A 19,924-nucleotide genomic window follows, 5' to 3' on the forward strand; every position below is an offset into this window, starting at 1 on the left:
GGCGTCCAAAATACACAATGTTCTAATCAAAAGCCCTTGACATACATCCCAGATCTCAATTAGCCCGATGATAACAGCTTTGTAATGACTAAATACTGATGTACACCATTCCTCAGCCCTTCATGTAGTTCAGATCCTTTTGAATGCTATCAATAAATCTGTTAACACCTTGCTGCATAATTTGGTGCCATCAAAAAAAAATTAATAATGGCACTGAAAATACAAATGTTTGTATTATTTATGGATCAGGTAAACTGCAGGGACTCCTACATGGCTCGGCCAGACATCATAATCAGTCCATTTGTCAACACCTTCTGCTTACTATTATAAAGGCAATTTTCAAACCAGACAGGTAATTTTCATTACTTTCATGAATGTCAAATGTCTTTCACATGTGGAACTTTATCAAATGTTTTCTTAAAATCCAAGTATAAATTAATTTCCCTTGATTAGCTTCTGATGAAGCTACCTCCTCAAACACTCTTAATAAAGAGTGAGGCATTAAAAATGCTATCTTCTATAATGTCTATGCTCTTTAAACACAGGTGGAAACTTCTAAAATACTTTTCCTTCTATTCTATTTTTAAAATGATCTACTGATTTGGTTAAGATTTAAAGTTTCGTTTATGTTGATTGAAAAATTGAGAAGGTAGCATTATTTCCTCCTCACCACTAGGATTCAATCTCATAATGTGAAGCAACGCGCATAACCATTAGCAAAAGAAGTTAAAATATTTTTTACCTTTCATTTCTGTTTGAATAACTGAGAAGAATATCTGTCCTTGCACCATTCCTGACCTAAATTGCTGCTGCATTTTGACATGGTTTACAATGTGCTTCAATCAGAATTTAGAATGTGCCTTCTGGAAACTTCCACTTATTATTTAGAACTGCAAAGCAGTAGCTAATTGGCCAAGTCATATGGGACAACATTAAAATATAATGGGAGGTGAATAACTAAAATTCTGGCGTTTAAAAAATAAATAAAATCATCCTCTTAAGGGTGAGCATTCAAATCTAATTTAAATCTGAAGGTCACCATGGAAACAGAAAGCTTCCAGTTTAAGAAAAGTGCATTCCAGGTAGCCCTCAAAAACTTTGCAAAATGGCTATCCCATCAAAAGTGTCAGAGAGATTAAAAACATGGGATATAGAGAAGATGCTCTTCCTTTATAGGTGAAATAGTATCATTGCACTGGGGCTAATCTTATGTGTTTAAAACTCTGTGGTGCATTTACAATAGGATGATTTCCTGATAAAGACTGATCAGATAAGAGGGAGAGCTAAACAAAAAAATTCAGCACTTAGCAAAACTCATGATAATACAGTCGCACGTTCAGTTTTATTCACTCCTTCCTGGAGTGATGGTAAAATTCTGCAACTGTCTTTCATTGCCAGTTGTTATCTTGAAGGTTGCCGCTGCTTCAGTTTTCTTTCCCCCTGCTTCCCTCAGACCGAGTTATGGTTGGTACAAGCGTTAACCTTAAAAATCAGGTCTAATCATCAGCAAATTCTAAAGTTACTCACAGTGTTTCCAAGCTGTGAAGTCCATCAAAGCAATTCCTTCCAAGAGACTGAATATTGTTGTTATGGAGATGTCTGTGGATGACATTTGTATCTAATTTAGGAAAAGGCTATTCAGGGGATAGACTAAAATGTTAAGCTCTTAGCATGTCAAACAGGCAGCACAATCAAAAACGAACTACAATAATTTAATTAGAGAAATAAAAAATGAAGAGAACGTAAGAAAATATCTAAAGATTTTGGAACAAATACTGTACTGTTTGCATCTTTAAAGGCAACACTAGTAAGTTAGTGAATAATACAATTGCTATCACTAGCCACCTTTATTGAACAATGATTAGAATTACCAAATGAAAAAAAAGCTAGCTCTCTCATGGCTGAACATATGCAATGGAGAGCAGAATTATCCAGACCTTCTACCGATACGATCTCCCACTCCCGCTGAAATCGACCAGCACTAACAGGGGAGGATTGTAAATCGTCATTGACTTCGGGGGGACAGGAAGATCCCGCTGATGGCCAATGGCGAGCTATCACCACTGTACGGAAAACCGCAGCGGGGGGAGCTGGAGAAATTTTCCGGTTGTTTTCCAAAGTGTGACTGGGCCGCCTACTGTCAAATTGGTGGGAGCCCGCCCAGCTAGCAATGGCAACTTTCCAAAGATCATGGGGCTGTGCTTACTTGTGTGCTCCAAACAGTTTCTTTTCACTTTGGTCCAGACCTGTTGCAAACCTCGCCAACATGACGTCGCATTAGTGGGGGTGGGTGAACTCAGAATGTGGGTGGACAATACTAAGCCCACTAAATGGATTAAAATGGATTTAAATGGGGCATCCCAATACATCACTAGGGGGGGGCAATTGCATTATGAGATCTTGCTGGCGTGAATCTTGTTTTTCGGCTGTCGTGAGATTTTGCACCCCCGTCGCCATTTACGTCTCTGGCAAATGGGGGGTGGGGCCAGAGTTTTTTCAATATCTAATTCCTACGTCCATTCACTGCAAATCTAGTTTTGTCTATTTTGAGAAGTTAAGATGCAGGGCAAAAGCCATGGTGAAGGACATAACAATAGTTGAGCTTGTTAATGAAGCGGATTCATACAGTTGGATTTTTAATCTGTATTTTCCATGCACAATTTCCTTGAAATTTAAACAGATGAGCTGTACAATTTTGATAATTTTTGCAAGTAATCTCTACAGATGACCAAAATCATTTCCAAGTCAATCTGAATGATGTACATGATGGAAAGCTCTGAGTCCTAACTCTACAATGAGTGAGTTGCAGTGACAAAGGGATTAGACAAAGGCTTCATTGAGATTTAATGTGGGAGCTCAAGAAAGGAACAGAACAGACCTGAAAAACTACTACTACAATACACACATGGTACCTTTCCCCTGAAAGTCTGGATTAAAAACAAATGTAACTTTTCAAGTGAATGTCGATCTACATGATGGAGTGTAGTCAAGGAAATCCTGTTGCTAGCTTTTGATTAAAGTCTGGTATTTTGCCAGCATTTTGCTGCAACTTCCATTTTATTGTAGTCAGGCATAGAGTTCTCTTAAGATTACTCTCCAAAATTAAGGGCAATTAACGATGAGCTCCATTTCAGTAATCAAATGCAGCAAATCATGAAAGAAAGGCCTTTCGAATTATTCATGATTACGCCTGTACCTCACTAAGTTCCATGTGGTGACATTGTTTAAAGCAGGTGAGCTTTACTTGGACAACAGGAAGAGTGAGAGCAGTTCTCTTTGCTTTAGGACAGAGTAACACCTAGCCTCATTTCATCTAGTCTCCCTTGCCCAATACCACGCAAACCTCTTGTCATCAATCCAGCAGAAGGAAAATATTTGGGCCCCAAGTGAGTCTAGCTGAAGGAGAAGTCAAAGAAGAATTGGGTTTACAAACAATTACAATCTAGCATTTATTTCTAGTAAATGCTGCAAGGTTGAAGCTAAACTTATGGTGATTCCATATAAAGATCTATATATTGTACAGGTTAAAGAATCTTTGCAACCAATGTATATTTATGTGTACAGTGCCAGCCATGTGAGCAACTGAGTTATCAAGCTGTATTGTTGCAAATGAAGTATTTTTGCTTTGAAAATGCATGGGCTGGATTCTCCATCGGCGGGATCCTCCATTTCACTGGCAGTGCTCTCACGCTCGCTGATTTCCTGATGGTGTGGAGGTGCCCACGATGGGTGCAGTGGGTCGGAGAATCTTGCCCCATGTTTTTTTCCTTCGTGAAATAAAGAGCCACATAATCAAAAGAGTAAGGTGATTTGTTATGTTGTAGGTGTAATATAAGCGGCTTCCTTGTGCTGCACTTGACAAAGGAAGGTTCAGACGTGGAGATAACTTCAACACGTTTATTAAACTATTTACACTTCTATTACTCGGGTTCGACACTACTGCCAATCCTACTATAGCTACCCAGACTGACTAACCAGCTGCTGCAATCCACGTGGTGGGTGTAATATTGAATCTTCCCTGTGTCTGTACTCACTGACTGTCTCCACTGGAAAGAGGCAGATCATGTGTGTGGTGTCCTTTATATATGGGTTGGTGTAATGCCCCCCTGTGGTCGTGTCACCGCCTTGTGTATCGTGAATTACCATTGGTCGCATCCTATCTAACTTATCTATTGGTTTAGTGTGTGTGTGTGATGTCGCTGGTGCTCCCTCTAGTGTCTACCTAGCCTACATGTATTTACATTGATGCACATCACCACATAAGGCATTAAAATTACATCTTAACAGGTTAATATGTTCAGTCATAGATGGCATTATTCACATGAAATGCACGTATCCATAACAATTTTTTAACTTCATTGCATCTGAAGAATGGAATATTTCCTTTTCCAAATTTTGCACTTACCATTTCCCACCCCAGTTTGTGCCAGTTCAGTATTTTGGAGAAAGAAAATCATATTGTGGAACATGGAACTTGGGTGAATTTACCCAAACCCGTATCAGTAAAACAGTGGGGAGGGGAAATCTTCTCACCATCAATCTGAAATCTTACTGCTAAGTTAACTAAAGGGCATTGATGTGCTGGAAAGCCACTGCATTCACACACAAACAAATTGACAGGAGCACTATGTGCCATTGTAGACTTAAAATATATTTTAAAACTACAAGGACAGAGTTGTCTAAATATCACACCAGGCCTGCACAATGCCCATTTCCATTGTCAGTCACACCAGGTGAATCCCATATCAGCAAAGCATAAATGGTGAAGTCTTGCTTCTTTTGAAGCTTTTACAGATAGATGTGGCTTTTGGTTCACACTGAACAGTCAGTGGCTATGATGGATGTTCTTGTGCACAGAAGGTTACATGCCAACAGAACATTAAAGGACCTGGCAACAATTTCACAGTAATTAAGAAACCTTAAAGAAAACCTACTTTCTTCTTAATACAATACTTCTGCAACACTTCAGCAAGCGAACACAGTCAAACACCTATTAGCTCCAGAGAATTGGAATTAAGCCAAGCTGCTCCTTGTAAATTTTGCACATAAAATATTTTTTGAACAATCGAGTTGTTAAAAATAACACCTTTGAGTGACTTTCTTTCCACCTGCATGCATTAAAGATTCCAAGGGACCTTCTCTTCACTTCATCATTTGAAAACATTATTCTGGAAAATATATTTCAACCTCAAGGTGGGAGTGAGATAGAAAGAATGTGCAGCCCTCAGCTCAGTTGCAGCACTTTCACTACTGAGTCAGAAGGTCATGGTCTCCAGTTTTATGCAGAGGTTTGAGCTCATAATCGAGGCTGACACGCCAGTGCAATACTGAGGAACTCCAGACTGCTGAAAGTACCATATTATGGATCAGGCTGTAAAGCAGGACCCCTTCTTCAACATATGTAAAATAACCTGCGATACCAAGGTTCACAGAAGGGGAAGGAAATTCTTCCTGGTATTCTGGTCAATGTTTATCCCTCAATCAACGTCACTAAAACAAAAGCAATGAAATAATGATCACAGGCCTTGTTATTTGCAAATTTGTTGTCATATACCCCTGCCTGAAAATAATGATACATTTCAGAAGTACTCTATTGGCTGTAAGGTTCTTCGGAATGTCCCAACATCATAAAAAATGCAATATAAATGAAACAGAGGCTGAGATGTAGGGAAAACTTGGATTGGGGGAGGGGGAGACCTTGGGAGAAGGTCCAAGGAGGGAATAAATGAGGAAGCTCTCACTTCCCCACCTATAGCCCGAGTGGCGAGACCTGGTGAACTTTAAACTTAGCTCTGGCCTCCCCTGCCATTAGTTGGTTACTTGGGGGCCCTAATTGCCCAATGATGGGTGGAATACTTAGTGCCTCATCTACTGCATGTAAAATTGCGGTGGGGACAAGGGCAGATGGATTGGTGCCATGAAGGGTGCTCATGGTGTTAGGCTACCCTCACCCCCTCACCAGCCACACCTGGGGAGCTTTTAATTCTGCCTGTGGAGAAACATGGCAGTCAATAAGTGAGGTCCCACAAACAATAATGAGATTAATGATCAGATAATCTGTTTCAGCAATGTTGTTTGAGGGATGCATGTTAGCCAGAACACTAAGTAAATCCTTGCTCTTTTTCAAATAATATCATGGGATCTTTTATATCCGCTTTAACATTTCATCCACCAATGCAATACTCCTCCAGTATCACTGAAATATTACCCTGGATTATGAACTCAAATCCTATTTCGATTTCAAAACAGGTGTCTGTCAATCAATGCACGGAGCAGATTCACAGAGTTATCTCAAGTTTCAAAAGAAGTTTAAAAAACAGAGCTGTTAATCAATTTAAATCACAGCATGACAACAGAGGCTGATAAAGCTTTAATTTTGTTTTGCATTATGGCACTTTCTCCAATTGAAAAAGTACTAGATCGCATGACAACATTTACACAATGGTGGTCAATGTAAAGGTGAACTGATCTTTGCAGGATCATTTCCTATGATGCATCACTGTATTAAAACACACTTATATTACAATACAGAATCTAATAGTGACATTTTCAGGTGTCTAAACATTTTACACTTATCTTTCATACTGTTTTTGACTCCTCGGCAGCCTTGCCCCAGTTGTCATGAAATATCGAAGGAGATGCATAATTTTAAGGCTTCCCACATCCAAGGAAACACAGGAAAATTGAGTGCAGGAGGTAATACAATTTTCCTGTAGTGGTCACAATGGGATCCTTGGAAGTGGGGCATGTGCATATTGTACTCATTGTCTTCCCAAATCACAAAATGGCCACACAGGAATGGCAGGGGTTAGGAAAGCAGAGAAAAAATGTTTTTCAAGCAATAAAAAATGAAGTTCAGCATTTCATGACCCGATTTTCACCTTGTTTGGGAGGTTAAAAATCTAGATCTTGGAGTAGGATTTCAACCCACAAATTTTGACTTAGAGGCAAGGCTTAACCTGATAACTGATTGAGACGTGATGAAAGAAAACACTACAAGAAGCATTTTCCCTTAAAATTCCAGTAACCATCAATTTATAAATGTGTTATCCAGCCGCATGATAGTTCTACAAAAAAAGTAATTCATTCCAGATGCATTTGCCCTAGGGCTGACAATTTTAACTGTTTTCATCTTGACCAGGCGATGAAGCATCAAGTGGTGGTCATTTCCTTTGACTAAAGTGAAACTTTGTCAGATCTGATTCCACCTCGTGAATTTGGATTGTGGCTTTCAACAGGGATGTTTCCACCATCCAAGATGAACAGATGACAAATGATAAGAAGAAGGAAACTTGGGGGGGTGGGGACAGATTAAAAAGAAATAGATGGGTTTTCATTGAAGCCAATTACCATTCTTCACTTCAATACAAAATCCCGTAAACTTTTGAAATCTAAAATAATCAAAACAAGAATTGCTGGAAATGCTCAGCTGGTGTGGCAGCGTCTGGAGTGAGATAGAAAAACAAAAAGAGTTCACACGATTTGCCTGGTGAAATGTCAACAGCTCCAAGACCGGAAATTCCCGCCCGAGGTCAACACACCTTTAAATGGTCCGTCAAACTTTCCTTCCCACCCACCGCGATTCCCGCGGTGGGCGGGACCACAAAATCTACCCCCTTTTGTTTTTCTCTTTCCACAGTTGCTTCCCGACCTACTGGATATTTCGAGGATTTTCCATTTTTACCCTACGTTCTTAGTTGTTTTCCTGAAAAACAATTCCCAAAATTATATTCCAATACTTACAGTACCACCAGGCTGGATAGGTTGACGAATGCATAGTTGGGGATATGTGCTATTTTGTTGAGAGCTAGTGTCATTGCCTGGAGTGATGGCAAGTTGTTGAGAGCTCGAACAGGAATTTGAGTCAGCACATTATCGTCAAGCCAAAGATGCCGCAGGGACTGCAACCCTTCAAAGCTGTTCTGAGGAATGTCTGAAATCAGGTTTGCATCCAGACGTCTGTAAGGACAATAAAGTTTAAATTACTTACTTTTTTTGAAGTTTTGTTGCATAACTAGTTAAGACTAATACAATTTAGATGTACAAATCAGATTCTTTTTACACGTGCACCTTCACACCCATACTCTTTTCCCTTTGAGGATTAGTGGCAGTATCCCCAAGCTGATTAATAGCCTGCTGAACCGTGTTATGAACGTTCCTTCCATGGCCAACAAACCCTGGTGTTGGATTTTAACCCAGGGCTTCTGAAACAGAGGCTACAGCACGACCACTGTACCACAAGACGACCTACTCCAAATCAATTGTATCCATTTGTATAATTCAGACTAAGTGAAGCAGTTGACTCTACCTCGTTGAATGTTTTTAAGGCAAAGATGGATAGATTTTTGAACAGTAAAGGAATTAAGGGTTATGGTGTGCGGGCAGGTAAGTGGAGCTGAGTTCACAAAAAGATCAGACATGATCTTATTGAATGGTGGAGATGGCTCGAGGGGCCAGATAGCCTACTCCTGCTCCAAGCTCTTGGGCGGGATTCTCCCCTACCCGGCGGGTAGGGGGTCCCGGCGCTAAAGAGTGGCGTGAACCACCCCAGCATCGGGCCGCCCCAAAGGTGCGGAATCCTCCGCACCTTCAGCGGCTAGGCCCGCCCCCGAGTGGTTTGCGCCGCGCCGGCCGGCGAGGTAGGGGCTTGGCGCCACGCTAACTGGCGCCGAAGGGCCTCTGCCGGCCGACGCGAGTTGGCGCATGCGCGGGAGCGCCAGCGTGTGCTTGTGTCAACCCAGCGCATGCGCAGGGGGGGAGGTTCATCTCCACGTCGGCCATCGCGGAGGACCACAGCGGCCAACACGGAGGAATAGAGTTTCCCCACGGCACAGGCCCGCCCGCGGATCGGTGGGCCCCAATCGTGGGCGAGGCCACCGTGGCGGCACCTCCCGGGGCCAGATCCCCCCACACCCCTCCTGAGAACCCGGAGGCCGCCCACGCTGCCAGGTCCCGCCGGTAAGGACCTACTCTAATTTTTGCCGGCAGGACCGGCAAAAAAACGGGCGACCACTCCGCCCATCGCGGGCCGGAGAATAGCCGGGGGGGGGGGGCCACTGATAGCGGCCGGCGACAGGCGCAGCGCGATTCCTGCCCTCACCAAATCCACGCCGCCGGAGAATTCGGCAGCCAACGGGGGCGGGATTCACGCCGCCTCCCGGCGATTCTCCGACCCGGCAGGGGGGGGTCGGATAATCCCGCCCTTTATGTCCTTGTAAACTGTTTAGGGGCAATGCCAGAAAACACATGTTTACAGAATATATAATGGAAATTCGTGATTCTGTTGAGATTAATTAGGCTGTTTGAAAATTTTAAATCTCAAATTGCGAGACATTTGTGAGGCAAGGGCATTATGGGTTATGGAATTGATGCAAATGGAAGGAGTGAAGATACAGATACAATCTAACAAATCAGACTCAAAGGGCAGAATAACTTACTCTTGTTCCCATGTCCCTTTCAAATTGTGATAAAGTTAAGATTGATTGGAAACAAAATCTGACGGGAGGTAGAGCAGTAAGGTACTCAGGTAGGGAAGGATACAGTTATAATGGTACCTTACTATCAGCGTGAAACAGTTCTGTGTGCGCATCAAGTCAAAAACAAAATTATAACACAAGAGACCGCCTAACGCCATAAACCACGGGTTTTGAGTACCTTTCAGGAGACACAATTCCAGTTTACATTGAGTGTAATCTAACTACAGCCTCAAACAAGGATAAAGTTTGACTACATTAAATCATTTTTTTAAAGTTGATGGTCAGTGCAATAACTTGGTCAGTGCAATAACTTGTCACACATAAAACATCAGCAAGTTCATTTATTCCATGTTCAAGTAGGTTGATGAAGAAATCACAATAAAATTTGCTCCCCTGAAATTACTTTAATACTCATTCCAAAGTAAACAAACGTGCAGCCTGAATGATGAATCGACATCGACATTTAGCAGTTTGGAGTTAACTACTAACTAAATGGACATGGAAGTCGGTGGGTAGTGACCACTGATATTGCGTGGGGACCTGTCATTCCTGGGGACCTGCTGGAATGGGCTCCAACATAAGACAAAAGTTCCAGAAACGGAATTCTGGCTGCAAGGGGATGTTCTGGGATGCAGGGGGGAGCTAACCATGTCTGGAGGAGTGGTTTAAAAAACTGGCAGCACAAGCTGCTATGACAACACATACGTTATAGTCTGGAGCTATGGTGGATGCTCCAGCATTCTTTCCATCATGTGACTGACTAGAAATTTCTCCCATTCTTACTACATACCATTCACATGTATTTGAAGGATTTCCTCTTTGGCCATGACGTGAACACGCCTTCTTTGGCCACCAAGTCCCGGGGTGCGACTTGAACCTGAAACTTCCAGCTCAAAGACAGCAGTGCTACCCACTGCACCACAACATCTCAATTAAAACATAACTCAGGAAATTAGCCAGGAAGTCAACAGGCAGCTGGCGAACAAGCTCAACCATTAAAAATGAGTCAAGCCCACCTGTTGCTGTTCATGAGAAGATGTACTTCACCATGCTCCTGCTCAGGAGTTTAACATTAGCTGCTAAATGTAGATGCATCATTTCAGGCTCTGGCACCTGTTCCTGACAGGTTTAGTTTTGGGGGGTAGAGCCATAACTGTTCTGTTGCTCAGGCCTCCAGTTAAAATAACAGGTCAAGCTGCAAAGACCTCATCACAGCCTGTGTGCATATTTTAAGTGGAAGCCTCCAAAGCCTTTACTCCTGATATTTAACATGAAGGTTAGCCAGATTGGGGCAGTGAAGGAGAAAGTCCCTGATCCATTTCAAAAGCCCCTCTCCACCCTCATCTGCCTGGTTTCTGTTAACTGGGGCAAGTTAAGATCAATCCTAATTTCAACTCGCGAGCATGACTCATTTAAATATATATAATTTATTGCTTGAACAAGCACCTTTTTCATGGTTACATCTCTACAATAAACAAACATATCCATTATTTGAGCACACCTATTAAGTTAAACCACTGCTGCAAATGTGTACCAGCTGCAATTTCCAATGAGATTTGCTATGTAGCAACAAATTGAGAATTTTAATCATATCCAGTTCATCCCTTAAGCGATAAGAGGTTTAGACTCCTGTAGGCTGGGCTGTTGTTGGCAACAGCCAGAACAAGTAATTGTACAAAACAATTCAAATGAGTATTTGCTGCAGTTGGTGTTAAAGCAATTTATTTTTTGTGAATGAATAATGCATTTAGGTACACTAATGCAAAGTCATACATATCAACTAGTAGGACCAACAACTTACAAAGAAACTCTCTTCTTCAGTGCGGTCAGCTAGGTTCGTTCCAGCTTCAAACACACAAGTTATTTTTAAGCCCTCCTTTATCCGCAGCTTGCACTGTCTCTCACAGGCTAGTATGCAAATTTGTGACTGTTTAAATTATATTTATTTCACTTTTTTAAGAAAAGAAATTGCGCAACTAACTTTGTGGAAAAATGATCGACAAGGCATGCTTTATGGATCTTATAGCAACTGCTTAAATAAACCTTGTGTAAATAAAGACTGAATGTAAATAATAAACTCATCCAGATCTTTATCTGCCTCAGCTTGACATGTCTTTTGAATTAACAAGGCCTTTATTTCAGTTTTGTTGAAATCTGCTCAAATTCAACCATGCAGGCAAAGAGCACAGTGGAAACTTTACCTAAATAAACCTTCTGAAAATTGGTCTCTAGTTTTTCTTCCAAGTCATTTCATCAGATATTACCTGAAACATTCACTCTCACCACCACAAGCCCACCATGGCTGCAGTGGGTACCATAAGGTGCAGTGCAACAACTTGCGGAGGCCTCTTTGAAAGTACCTCCCAAACCCATGATCTCAGCTATTTAAAAGCGCAAAGATGCATTGGAACAGCACCACATACCAAGTTCTCCTCCAAATCATACACCATCCTAACTTGTAAATAACTCACTATTCCTTCATTGTCACTGGCTCAAAATCCTAAAACCCCCTTAACTAAGAGGAGTATGGATGCACCTTCACCACATGAACTGCAGCGGTTCTCAAGTCCAATTTAGGATGCACAATAATTGCTGTCAATATACTGTCATGTGAGAGTACCCTTTAAGAAATGGGTGTTTAAGAAATGTACCTTTAAGAAATGGAGCTGCTCATGTTACTGGAGTGATGTCAGAGTATGGGTGGAGCTGAGCTCCACTTCTGCTTTTTAGTTTCAGTTTGAGGAAGAGCTTGGGTGTGTCTGGTGTTTTTCAGTGAGCTGAAAAACTCACGGCTCCCCAGAGCCTGTCCATCATCTATAAGGCACACGTCAAGAGTGTGATGACATGTTTTCTACTTCACAGATAAGTGCAGCTCCAACATCACTGCAAGAGTTTGACATAATCCAGGACAGAGCTGCCTGCCTCTTCGGCAACCCATCCACCACTGTAAACATTCACTTCCTCCACCACTGGCGCATTGCAGCAGCAGTGTGCACCCTCTACAAAATACACTGGAGCAAGTTTCCAAGCCTCCCTCAACAGCACCTTCTAAACCTATGACCTCTACTACCTATAAGGACAAGGTAGCAGATGCATGCGAATAGAACTATCTGCTAGTTCCCTTCCAAGCTACATACCACCCTGACTTGGAATCGTAATGTTGTTCCTTCACTGTTGCTGGATAAAAATGATGGAACTCCTTCCCTAACAGCACTGTGGGTACACCTACACCACAAACAGTGGTTTGAGAGGGTGCCTCATCACCACCTTCTGAAGAGCAATTAGGAAGGGCAACAAATGATGGCCTTGTCAGTGACATTCAAATCCCATGAAAGAATGAAAAAAAGTTAAAAATAACTTGCAATTGTTGGGAAAACAAAGGTGGTTTTAAGGGATTTATATTTGCATGGGTAAACATTAGATATAAGGTATAGTTTAAAGTGGGTTTAATTTACTCGGTTTCTGTGCCTGGAAGGGTAAATTCTATAGTTATATTCATGTTGAACAAAGATGTTTTCTATGTGTGGGGTAGGTTCCAATTCCAACTGTGATTCTATTGTGCTCAGAGAGAGCCGAGGTCCCAGGTTCGATCCCGGCAGTGGGTCACTGACCGTGTGGAGTTTGCACATTCTCCCCGTGTTTGCATGGGTTTCGCCCCCACAACCCAAAAAGATGTGCAGGTAAGGTGGATTGGCCATGCTAAATTGCCCCTTAATTGGAAAAAAATAATTGGGTACTCTAAATTAAAAAAGATAAAAAGAAAAAAAAACACTTTTCAACCTCAATTTGATGTCAAGAATTCACAAACGGGAGCGATGACCATGATTTCCACAGATGAAATTTGGAAAAAATAGGCCAGGTTAGGAATTAAGTATCACATCACGTTCTGCCAATTTTAGACTGTCTAGGTGCAATGGCAGCAATATTAAAAGTATTGTAAACAGTCAACTCTGCAATTTAAATGTACCATAACAAAAAGAAAATCTGTTGCACTTCTGCTCAGGAACACTCTGGTCCTATTCATGGACTCACACCAACCTTAATTATCTTTGGACTCACTAGGGTTCTTTTGGCTTATTTCAATTGGCATTTACAAAGCAAAATTGGAGTCAGCCAGTGACATTTTGAAAGGAATCAAGACAAAATTCTCCTCATGTTTCCGAAACCACCCTGGTGGGTCCCTTCAATTTGCAAATCCGAGGTCCTGGGACCAATTGTTGTTTTAGGTTAGTATTCGTTTATTGGAGGCTCTGAGGAGAAGGCTCACTAGATTTGTTCCTGGGATGAAGGAGATGTCCTATAATGAGGGCTGGGTATATTTCCTGGAGTTTAGAAGAATGAACAGTGATGTAATTGAAACATTATGGAGGGGATTGACAGGGTAGATAAGGAAGCATTTGTTCCCTGGTTGGGGAATCTAGAACAAGGGGACATTATTTCAGGACAAGGGACCAATCATTTACGACTGAGATGAGGAAAAATATCTTCACCCAAATGGTTGTGAATCTTTGGAATTCTCTACCCAGAGTATTGTGGATGAACAATCATTGAATCTAGTTAGGGCAGCGATAAACAGCTTTTCGGTCTCTGCTGGAATCAACAGATATGTGGGGTGGACAGCACAGCAAAGTTGAAGCTCAGGATCAGCCATGATCATATTGAATGGTGGAGCAGAGCAGGCTCAAAGGGCTCCCATTTATTATGTTCTTAAGTTGTACATAACAAAATCCTGGAAAGTTTTATTCAATGGACTGAATTTTTCTCCCGTCGAGCGTGCAGCCCGGAGCGTGAAGGAAATGCCCTTCGGGCCGCAAAACGCAGTTTCACGCTGGCTGACCAATTAACAGGCACGGGGAAAGGCCCAGCTCTATTGAGGACGGCTGGAAGAGGGTGGGCATTGAGAAAAGTGTGGGTGTGGTCTGATGCTTCTAAAGGGCTTCCTCAAGGGGACAACCACCGCAGAGCAGTACAAAATAAATGCCGATGGAAAAACACTCCAAAGAGGGCCTCAGCAGCACATTCAAACACAAACCTCAGTCCTCGGGCACCTTTTGAAATTTTATTTCAGCCGTGACATTTCATCCCACCCTGGATCGTGCTTGAAGCTAAAGTGTAAAGGCCGCCTGGCCAACCAGCCCACCTGCCACCCAGAAAAGTTGACGGGGCCATATAAAATTGCTTTCAATTGGTCCCTTAGATTGCCTGCTCAATTGTCAGTGGGCGCACTTCTCGCACACGCCCGCAGACTGAAATAACATTTAGACGCACAATTTCATGAATTCAGGATCAAGCGCCTGCCCATCCCAGCAATGTACAATTTTGGCCGATATTACTAAAGCTAATGATTTATAAGCAGAATGTTAGGAGCAAGAGGTCAACCAAACAGTAGATGTTTGAATCTACATTCCTTATCTTTACATTACTATTCAATAAGCAACTCACATCAATATTTACACTGAGGTAACATGCGCTGCAAAACCTACTTTAAAACGCCATTGAGGTGAGGTGGTAGTTGGCACATAGGAGAGTGCAATTATATTAATTGGGAAAATTTGCCATTTATGGCAAAATAGCAATCAACTTTTTCAAATTCTATTGCTCCATTACAATCTTCAAAGAAAGATTAGTATAGACTTGTTGGAAATAATAGTCGGCAAGCACCCTTTCACAACCTATATTTTAAAAGCAATTATGATTGCTTGCGAATCTCAACGGTCCAACGCTTAACATAAAAAGGAAAGTTGAATAAACACATCTCACTTCTTCCAAAGCTTCAAATTTTATATGTACTTGACAATTCTCTTAAGCTCCATATTACATTACAGGATTTGTATGTAATTTGTGCCAAATGTTAAATCACTTGGAAATGCTAAAATAACATTAGGCTTTGGAGTGTTATATTTTAAAGTGAAAAGAATCCTTTAATGTTGGTACCATGGTTCATTAAAATCTAAATTACTCCATAGCTAAGTTATTCCTAATGGCTGGATCAACCAGATAAAGGAAGCTGGAAAGATGCCTAATTTATTCTAAGTGCAGAGAAGGCGCAATTACAGCGTTTTACTGATACCTTGAATCCCTACACCATTCTACATATCTATATCTTGCTATGCAAAATAATAACGGACCTCAAAACTATGGGTCTCCTTGCCCTCACAATATATCTCGAAATTAGAAAAAAATAGAGTGCATATTTCCCCAGAAACGTTAGGCTCTAAGAACTTCCCGGTGACCACATTGAGTCTTTCTTGAAATGTGGGTAAAGCCCACATGTCACACAAAGTGCCATCTTGGTAAAGGGGTTGAAGCTCGTCCTTAGAATGACTGCCTGGAGGATCATTGGAAGGTCAATTTTCACTTAAATGTCCTCTCGTTATCAATAAGGAGGTGATTAATGTTTTATCTCATCCCCTCTCCTAATACTGCTGATTATCCAGAAAGAACAATCAGTTCAGAATAGTATTCTTATTTCCCTGTTTTTCCCTTTTGGCGAGAGTAAACATGCCATTACAGAGGATTTTGAGTGCTCTTTAAGGCATTCTCGCCTTTTACTGTTCACTTGTTCCTGGAGGTTTAAAGCTGACGCTCGGAACATGGCAGGAGACATTTGGGGTACTTTGTCAAGACTTCAACACTCAATCAAAATTTGCTCTCAAAATTCTCTGAGAACTTCACCTAACGTGAATAAGTGCAATGCCACGCCAGCTTATAGCAGTCACCAAGAGAAAAGGGGAGTCCATAGGATAGGATCCTAAGTTCATAGGAAATAGGAGTAGGGATCGGTCATTTGGCCCATCAAGCCTGCTCCGTGGTTTAGTAAGATCATGGCTGATCTGAATGTGGCCTTAACTCCACTTTCCTGCTTGTTCCCCATAACCCTGGTCAATTAAATATCTACCTAACTCAGCCTTGGATATATTCCAAGACCCAGCTTCCATTGCTCTCCATGGAAGAGAATTCCAAAGATTTAGGATCCTCTGAGAGAAGAAATTCCTCATCTCCTTTTGACCCCGCATTTTAAAATTGTGTCCCCTAGTTCTAAATTCCCCATGAAGGAAAACATCCTTTCAGTATCTGTGCACCCTCTCACTCGGTCTCTCAAGTTTACTGGAACTTAACCATTGTACGCCAGTGAACACACTCCACATCTTCAGTAGAAGTGGATGAGTGGACACCACATATACTACTGCACAAAAATTACATCTGGTCAGCACTCAAGTGTCTGTTTAGTACCTTCAGGAAATTCCAAATTATGGAATCAGCAATTAAGACCAGAATTGCATGCTGAATACTGTTTTGTATCGTAACCAATGCCTCTGTGTATAGTATGCCACATGATTACATGGTGACATCATCAGAGGCACGTGGGAGATTTTACCTCTACTTCCAATTTAGACTGTGAGCAAGCAACACCTCTGCCATGAACTCTAATAACTGGTTAAGTAATCTATGGTCCGGAGACATAGTTATCTTAGTTTATTCTGCTGAACTGTGAGTAAAAGTAAAAGCCCCGAAAACATATGAGTAATAAAACAAAGCTGGCGACAAGGATGTTTTGCCAGTAATAGTTAGAAAAAAAATCTCCTAGAAAAGAGAAAACCAGGAAATGAGGGGGTATGCTGTAAAGAAATGAGTTATTTATCGACCTGAGAAGTTTTTCCAGCTGTGTGCCTTCGCACATGGAGGGCGTCGGATCCGCGAACCCGGAGAACGAGAGTGAGAGAGAAAAGGCAACTAGCTCAAAAAGGAAAAATAATACATCAGTAATCAAGAATGAGAAGAATTAGAGCCGAAATCCTCTGTTTTTAAAACAGCTAGATGTTTGCAAAAAATAAATCTCTTAAAGCCTCAGTCCAACCAGGAAAAGCAAATTTTTAAACAAACAACAAAATAAATAATACAAAGTAAATTGTAAGAGAAAGAAATTAGAAGGGAGGAACAGTTAGAGAAAGTACTATAACGTAAGAACAGGTAACTGATGCCGGGAAAAAGTGTGGAACAATTTGAGGAGAATCCAGAATCATGGAGTTCCTATGAAGAGAGATTCCAGAACTACTGTACTGCAAATAGGATACAAGGTATAATTAAAGTAGCAACTTGCTTGAGAGTAATAGGGCAGAAAACCTTTACCCTATCACAAAGTCCTGCAATGCCTGGTATAATAACTTATGAGGAATTAACAAAAGAACCTTCAACAACACTTCCTGACCAAACCATTAATCGTAGCAGAGAGGTTTTATCAACGTGGTCAATTTGTATCTGTAGTATGAAGACTAGCAAAGAATTGTGAGTTTGAGGACATGCTGCGAGACAGACTTGTTTGTTGCTTGAGAAATGAGACAATTCAAAGATGATTTCGACTGTAAGCTCTCTAACATTCAAACTTGCATTTGAAATAGAAGTGTCTATGGAATTGACAACAAAAGAAACTTCCCAAATTGGAGCTGGTTCCAAAATGAACAAGATGAATTCTGAGAAAGGAAGATCTCTCAACATGTAAGCATGCCATAGGTGTGCACAGGAATGTTGGTATCGAGGAAACAAATGTCATAATTGTGGCAAGAATGGTCACATAACAAAGGCTTGCTAGGCCAGTCAAAATCCTCAAACGTGAAGATTGGTAAACATAAGAAACGAAGAATCCACATAAAGAGTATGCAGAATGAACAAAGACAATGAAAATTCCCAGGAAGAACACGATGTCCAAGGAGATCAATGAACTAAAACTCAGTGTATTATCAATGGGAGGTAATGCACAGAGCTTTTGGGTCTATCTGAAACTAAATGGAATTAAATTAAAATGGAAGTAGATAGGGGAGCTGTTGTATCTCTTGGCAAGGATTCTCCAATCCCGCGGCCAAGTTCTGACGCTGGCGTGAAAAGCGGCGCGAGCCACTCCGAGGTCAATGGGCCTCGACATCCAGGTATTCACCCCTTCCTAGGGGGCGAGTAGGGCGCCGGAGTGGTCAGCTCCGGCGCCCGAAAGCTGGCGTGCCACGGCCGGCGTGAGTTCGCGCATGCGCGCCACGTCCGGCGTGATTCCGCACATGCGCGTGGGTTCCCGTCTCTGCGCCAGCCCCTGGGCAATATGGCGGAGCCCTACAGGGAGCTGGCGCGGAGGAACATAGGACCCCCACGGAACTAGCCCGCCCACCGATCGCGGGCCAGGCCACCGTAGAGGCCCCCCCCCGGGTCGGATCACCCCGCCCCCCCCACCAGGATGGCCCCCGCAAGGCAGAACTCCGAGGTCCCGCCGGGTAGGACCATACGTAACCTACGCTGGCGGGACTCGGCCAAACTCAGTGGGCTCTTGGCCCGTCGAGGCCTGGAGAATCGCCGGGGGTGGCCGCTTTCAACGGCCCCCGACCGGCGCGGCGGCAATCCCGCGGGCGCTCAAGAATCGGTGGCGGAGAATCGGCGGGCTGCCGTTGGAGCGGTGTCGCACCCCCCCCCCCCCCACCCCCCGGTGATCTCCGACCCAGCGCAGGGTCGGAGAATCCCGGCCTTTATTTCTGAAAAATTAGATCAACAAAAGCTGAAGAATGTACCATTAAAACCATCTGATATAATCTTGAGAACATACATGAGAGAGGTGGTTCCAGTAAAGGGTTATACCTTGGTTCAAATTGAAGTGAATGGTCAATCTGAAAAATTGCGATTACATGTGGTAAAAGGCAATTTTTGGAAAAGTGTAGTTGAACAAATCAAACTGAATTGGCAAGCTGTGAACCAATTGTTTGATGGAAAGAACACAGTATAGAAACTCTTAGAAAAGTATGAGAAAATATTTGAAAACACTTCAGGGGAAATGACCGGAGATGAGGCACATCTTAAGATAAAACCTGATAGCACCCCTAAATGATTACAGGCAAGATATGCTATCAAATCAAATGTTAAACTTGGCAATTTGATCAAAGATTGAGTGATCAAGAGTGTGAGGCGACGCCAATTGTCCCAGTTATCAAGCCAGATGGCTCAGTAAGAATCTGCGGTGACTTTAAAATGATGATCAACCCAGTGCTGTGTGCTGACCAGTATCCCTTACCATTAACAGAGGGCATATTTTCTGGATTGTTGGCTGAACTCAGTAAGATAGATTTGTTTCAAGCATACCTCCAGATGAAGGTAGCAACTGAGTCGCAACCTCTTCAAACTATCGTAACACACAAAGGGCTGTTCAGGTACAGGCGCCTACCATTCAGAATAACATGTACACTGGCCCTATTCCAAAAGTCCATGGACCAAATCCTTATTGGCCTCAACGTGTTTAATCTTATTTGGACAACATTTTAATTACTGGCAGGACTGAACAGGAGCACCTAAAGAATCTAGAAGAGACACTGGAGCATCTTGAAAGAGGCATCTTCATATCAAGAGAGAGAAATGCAATTTTTTCCAATCACCAAAAGCTATCTTGGCCATGTAATTGATAAGGATGGGCTCCACAA

The 19,924-nt window shown here is 42.2% G+C and overlaps 1 protein-coding gene across 2 annotated transcripts in view; it reads right to left on the minus strand.

Annotated features, from left to right (window-relative positions):
* lgr6 (leucine-rich repeat containing G protein-coupled receptor 6) overlaps positions 1 to 19,924 on the minus strand; it is a 377,645-nt gene that overhangs the window by 80,331 nt on the left and 277,390 nt on the right. For both annotated transcript variants that reach the window (XM_072480398.1, XM_072480397.1), the window contains exons 5-6: positions 7,744 to 7,959; positions 1,528 to 1,599 (exon numbers count right to left, since the gene is read on the minus strand). In XM_072480398.1, coding sequence (XP_072336499.1) covers positions 1,528 to 1,599; positions 7,744 to 7,959 — 288 coding nt within the window. The remainder of the gene's footprint in view (positions 1 to 1,527; positions 1,600 to 7,743; positions 7,960 to 19,924) is intronic.

This window comes from Scyliorhinus torazame, chromosome 17, assembly GCF_047496885.1.
Source record: "Scyliorhinus torazame isolate Kashiwa2021f chromosome 17, sScyTor2.1, whole genome shotgun sequence".
In the NCBI taxonomy this organism is placed as follows: Eukaryota; Metazoa; Chordata; class Chondrichthyes; order Carcharhiniformes; family Scyliorhinidae; genus Scyliorhinus; species Scyliorhinus torazame.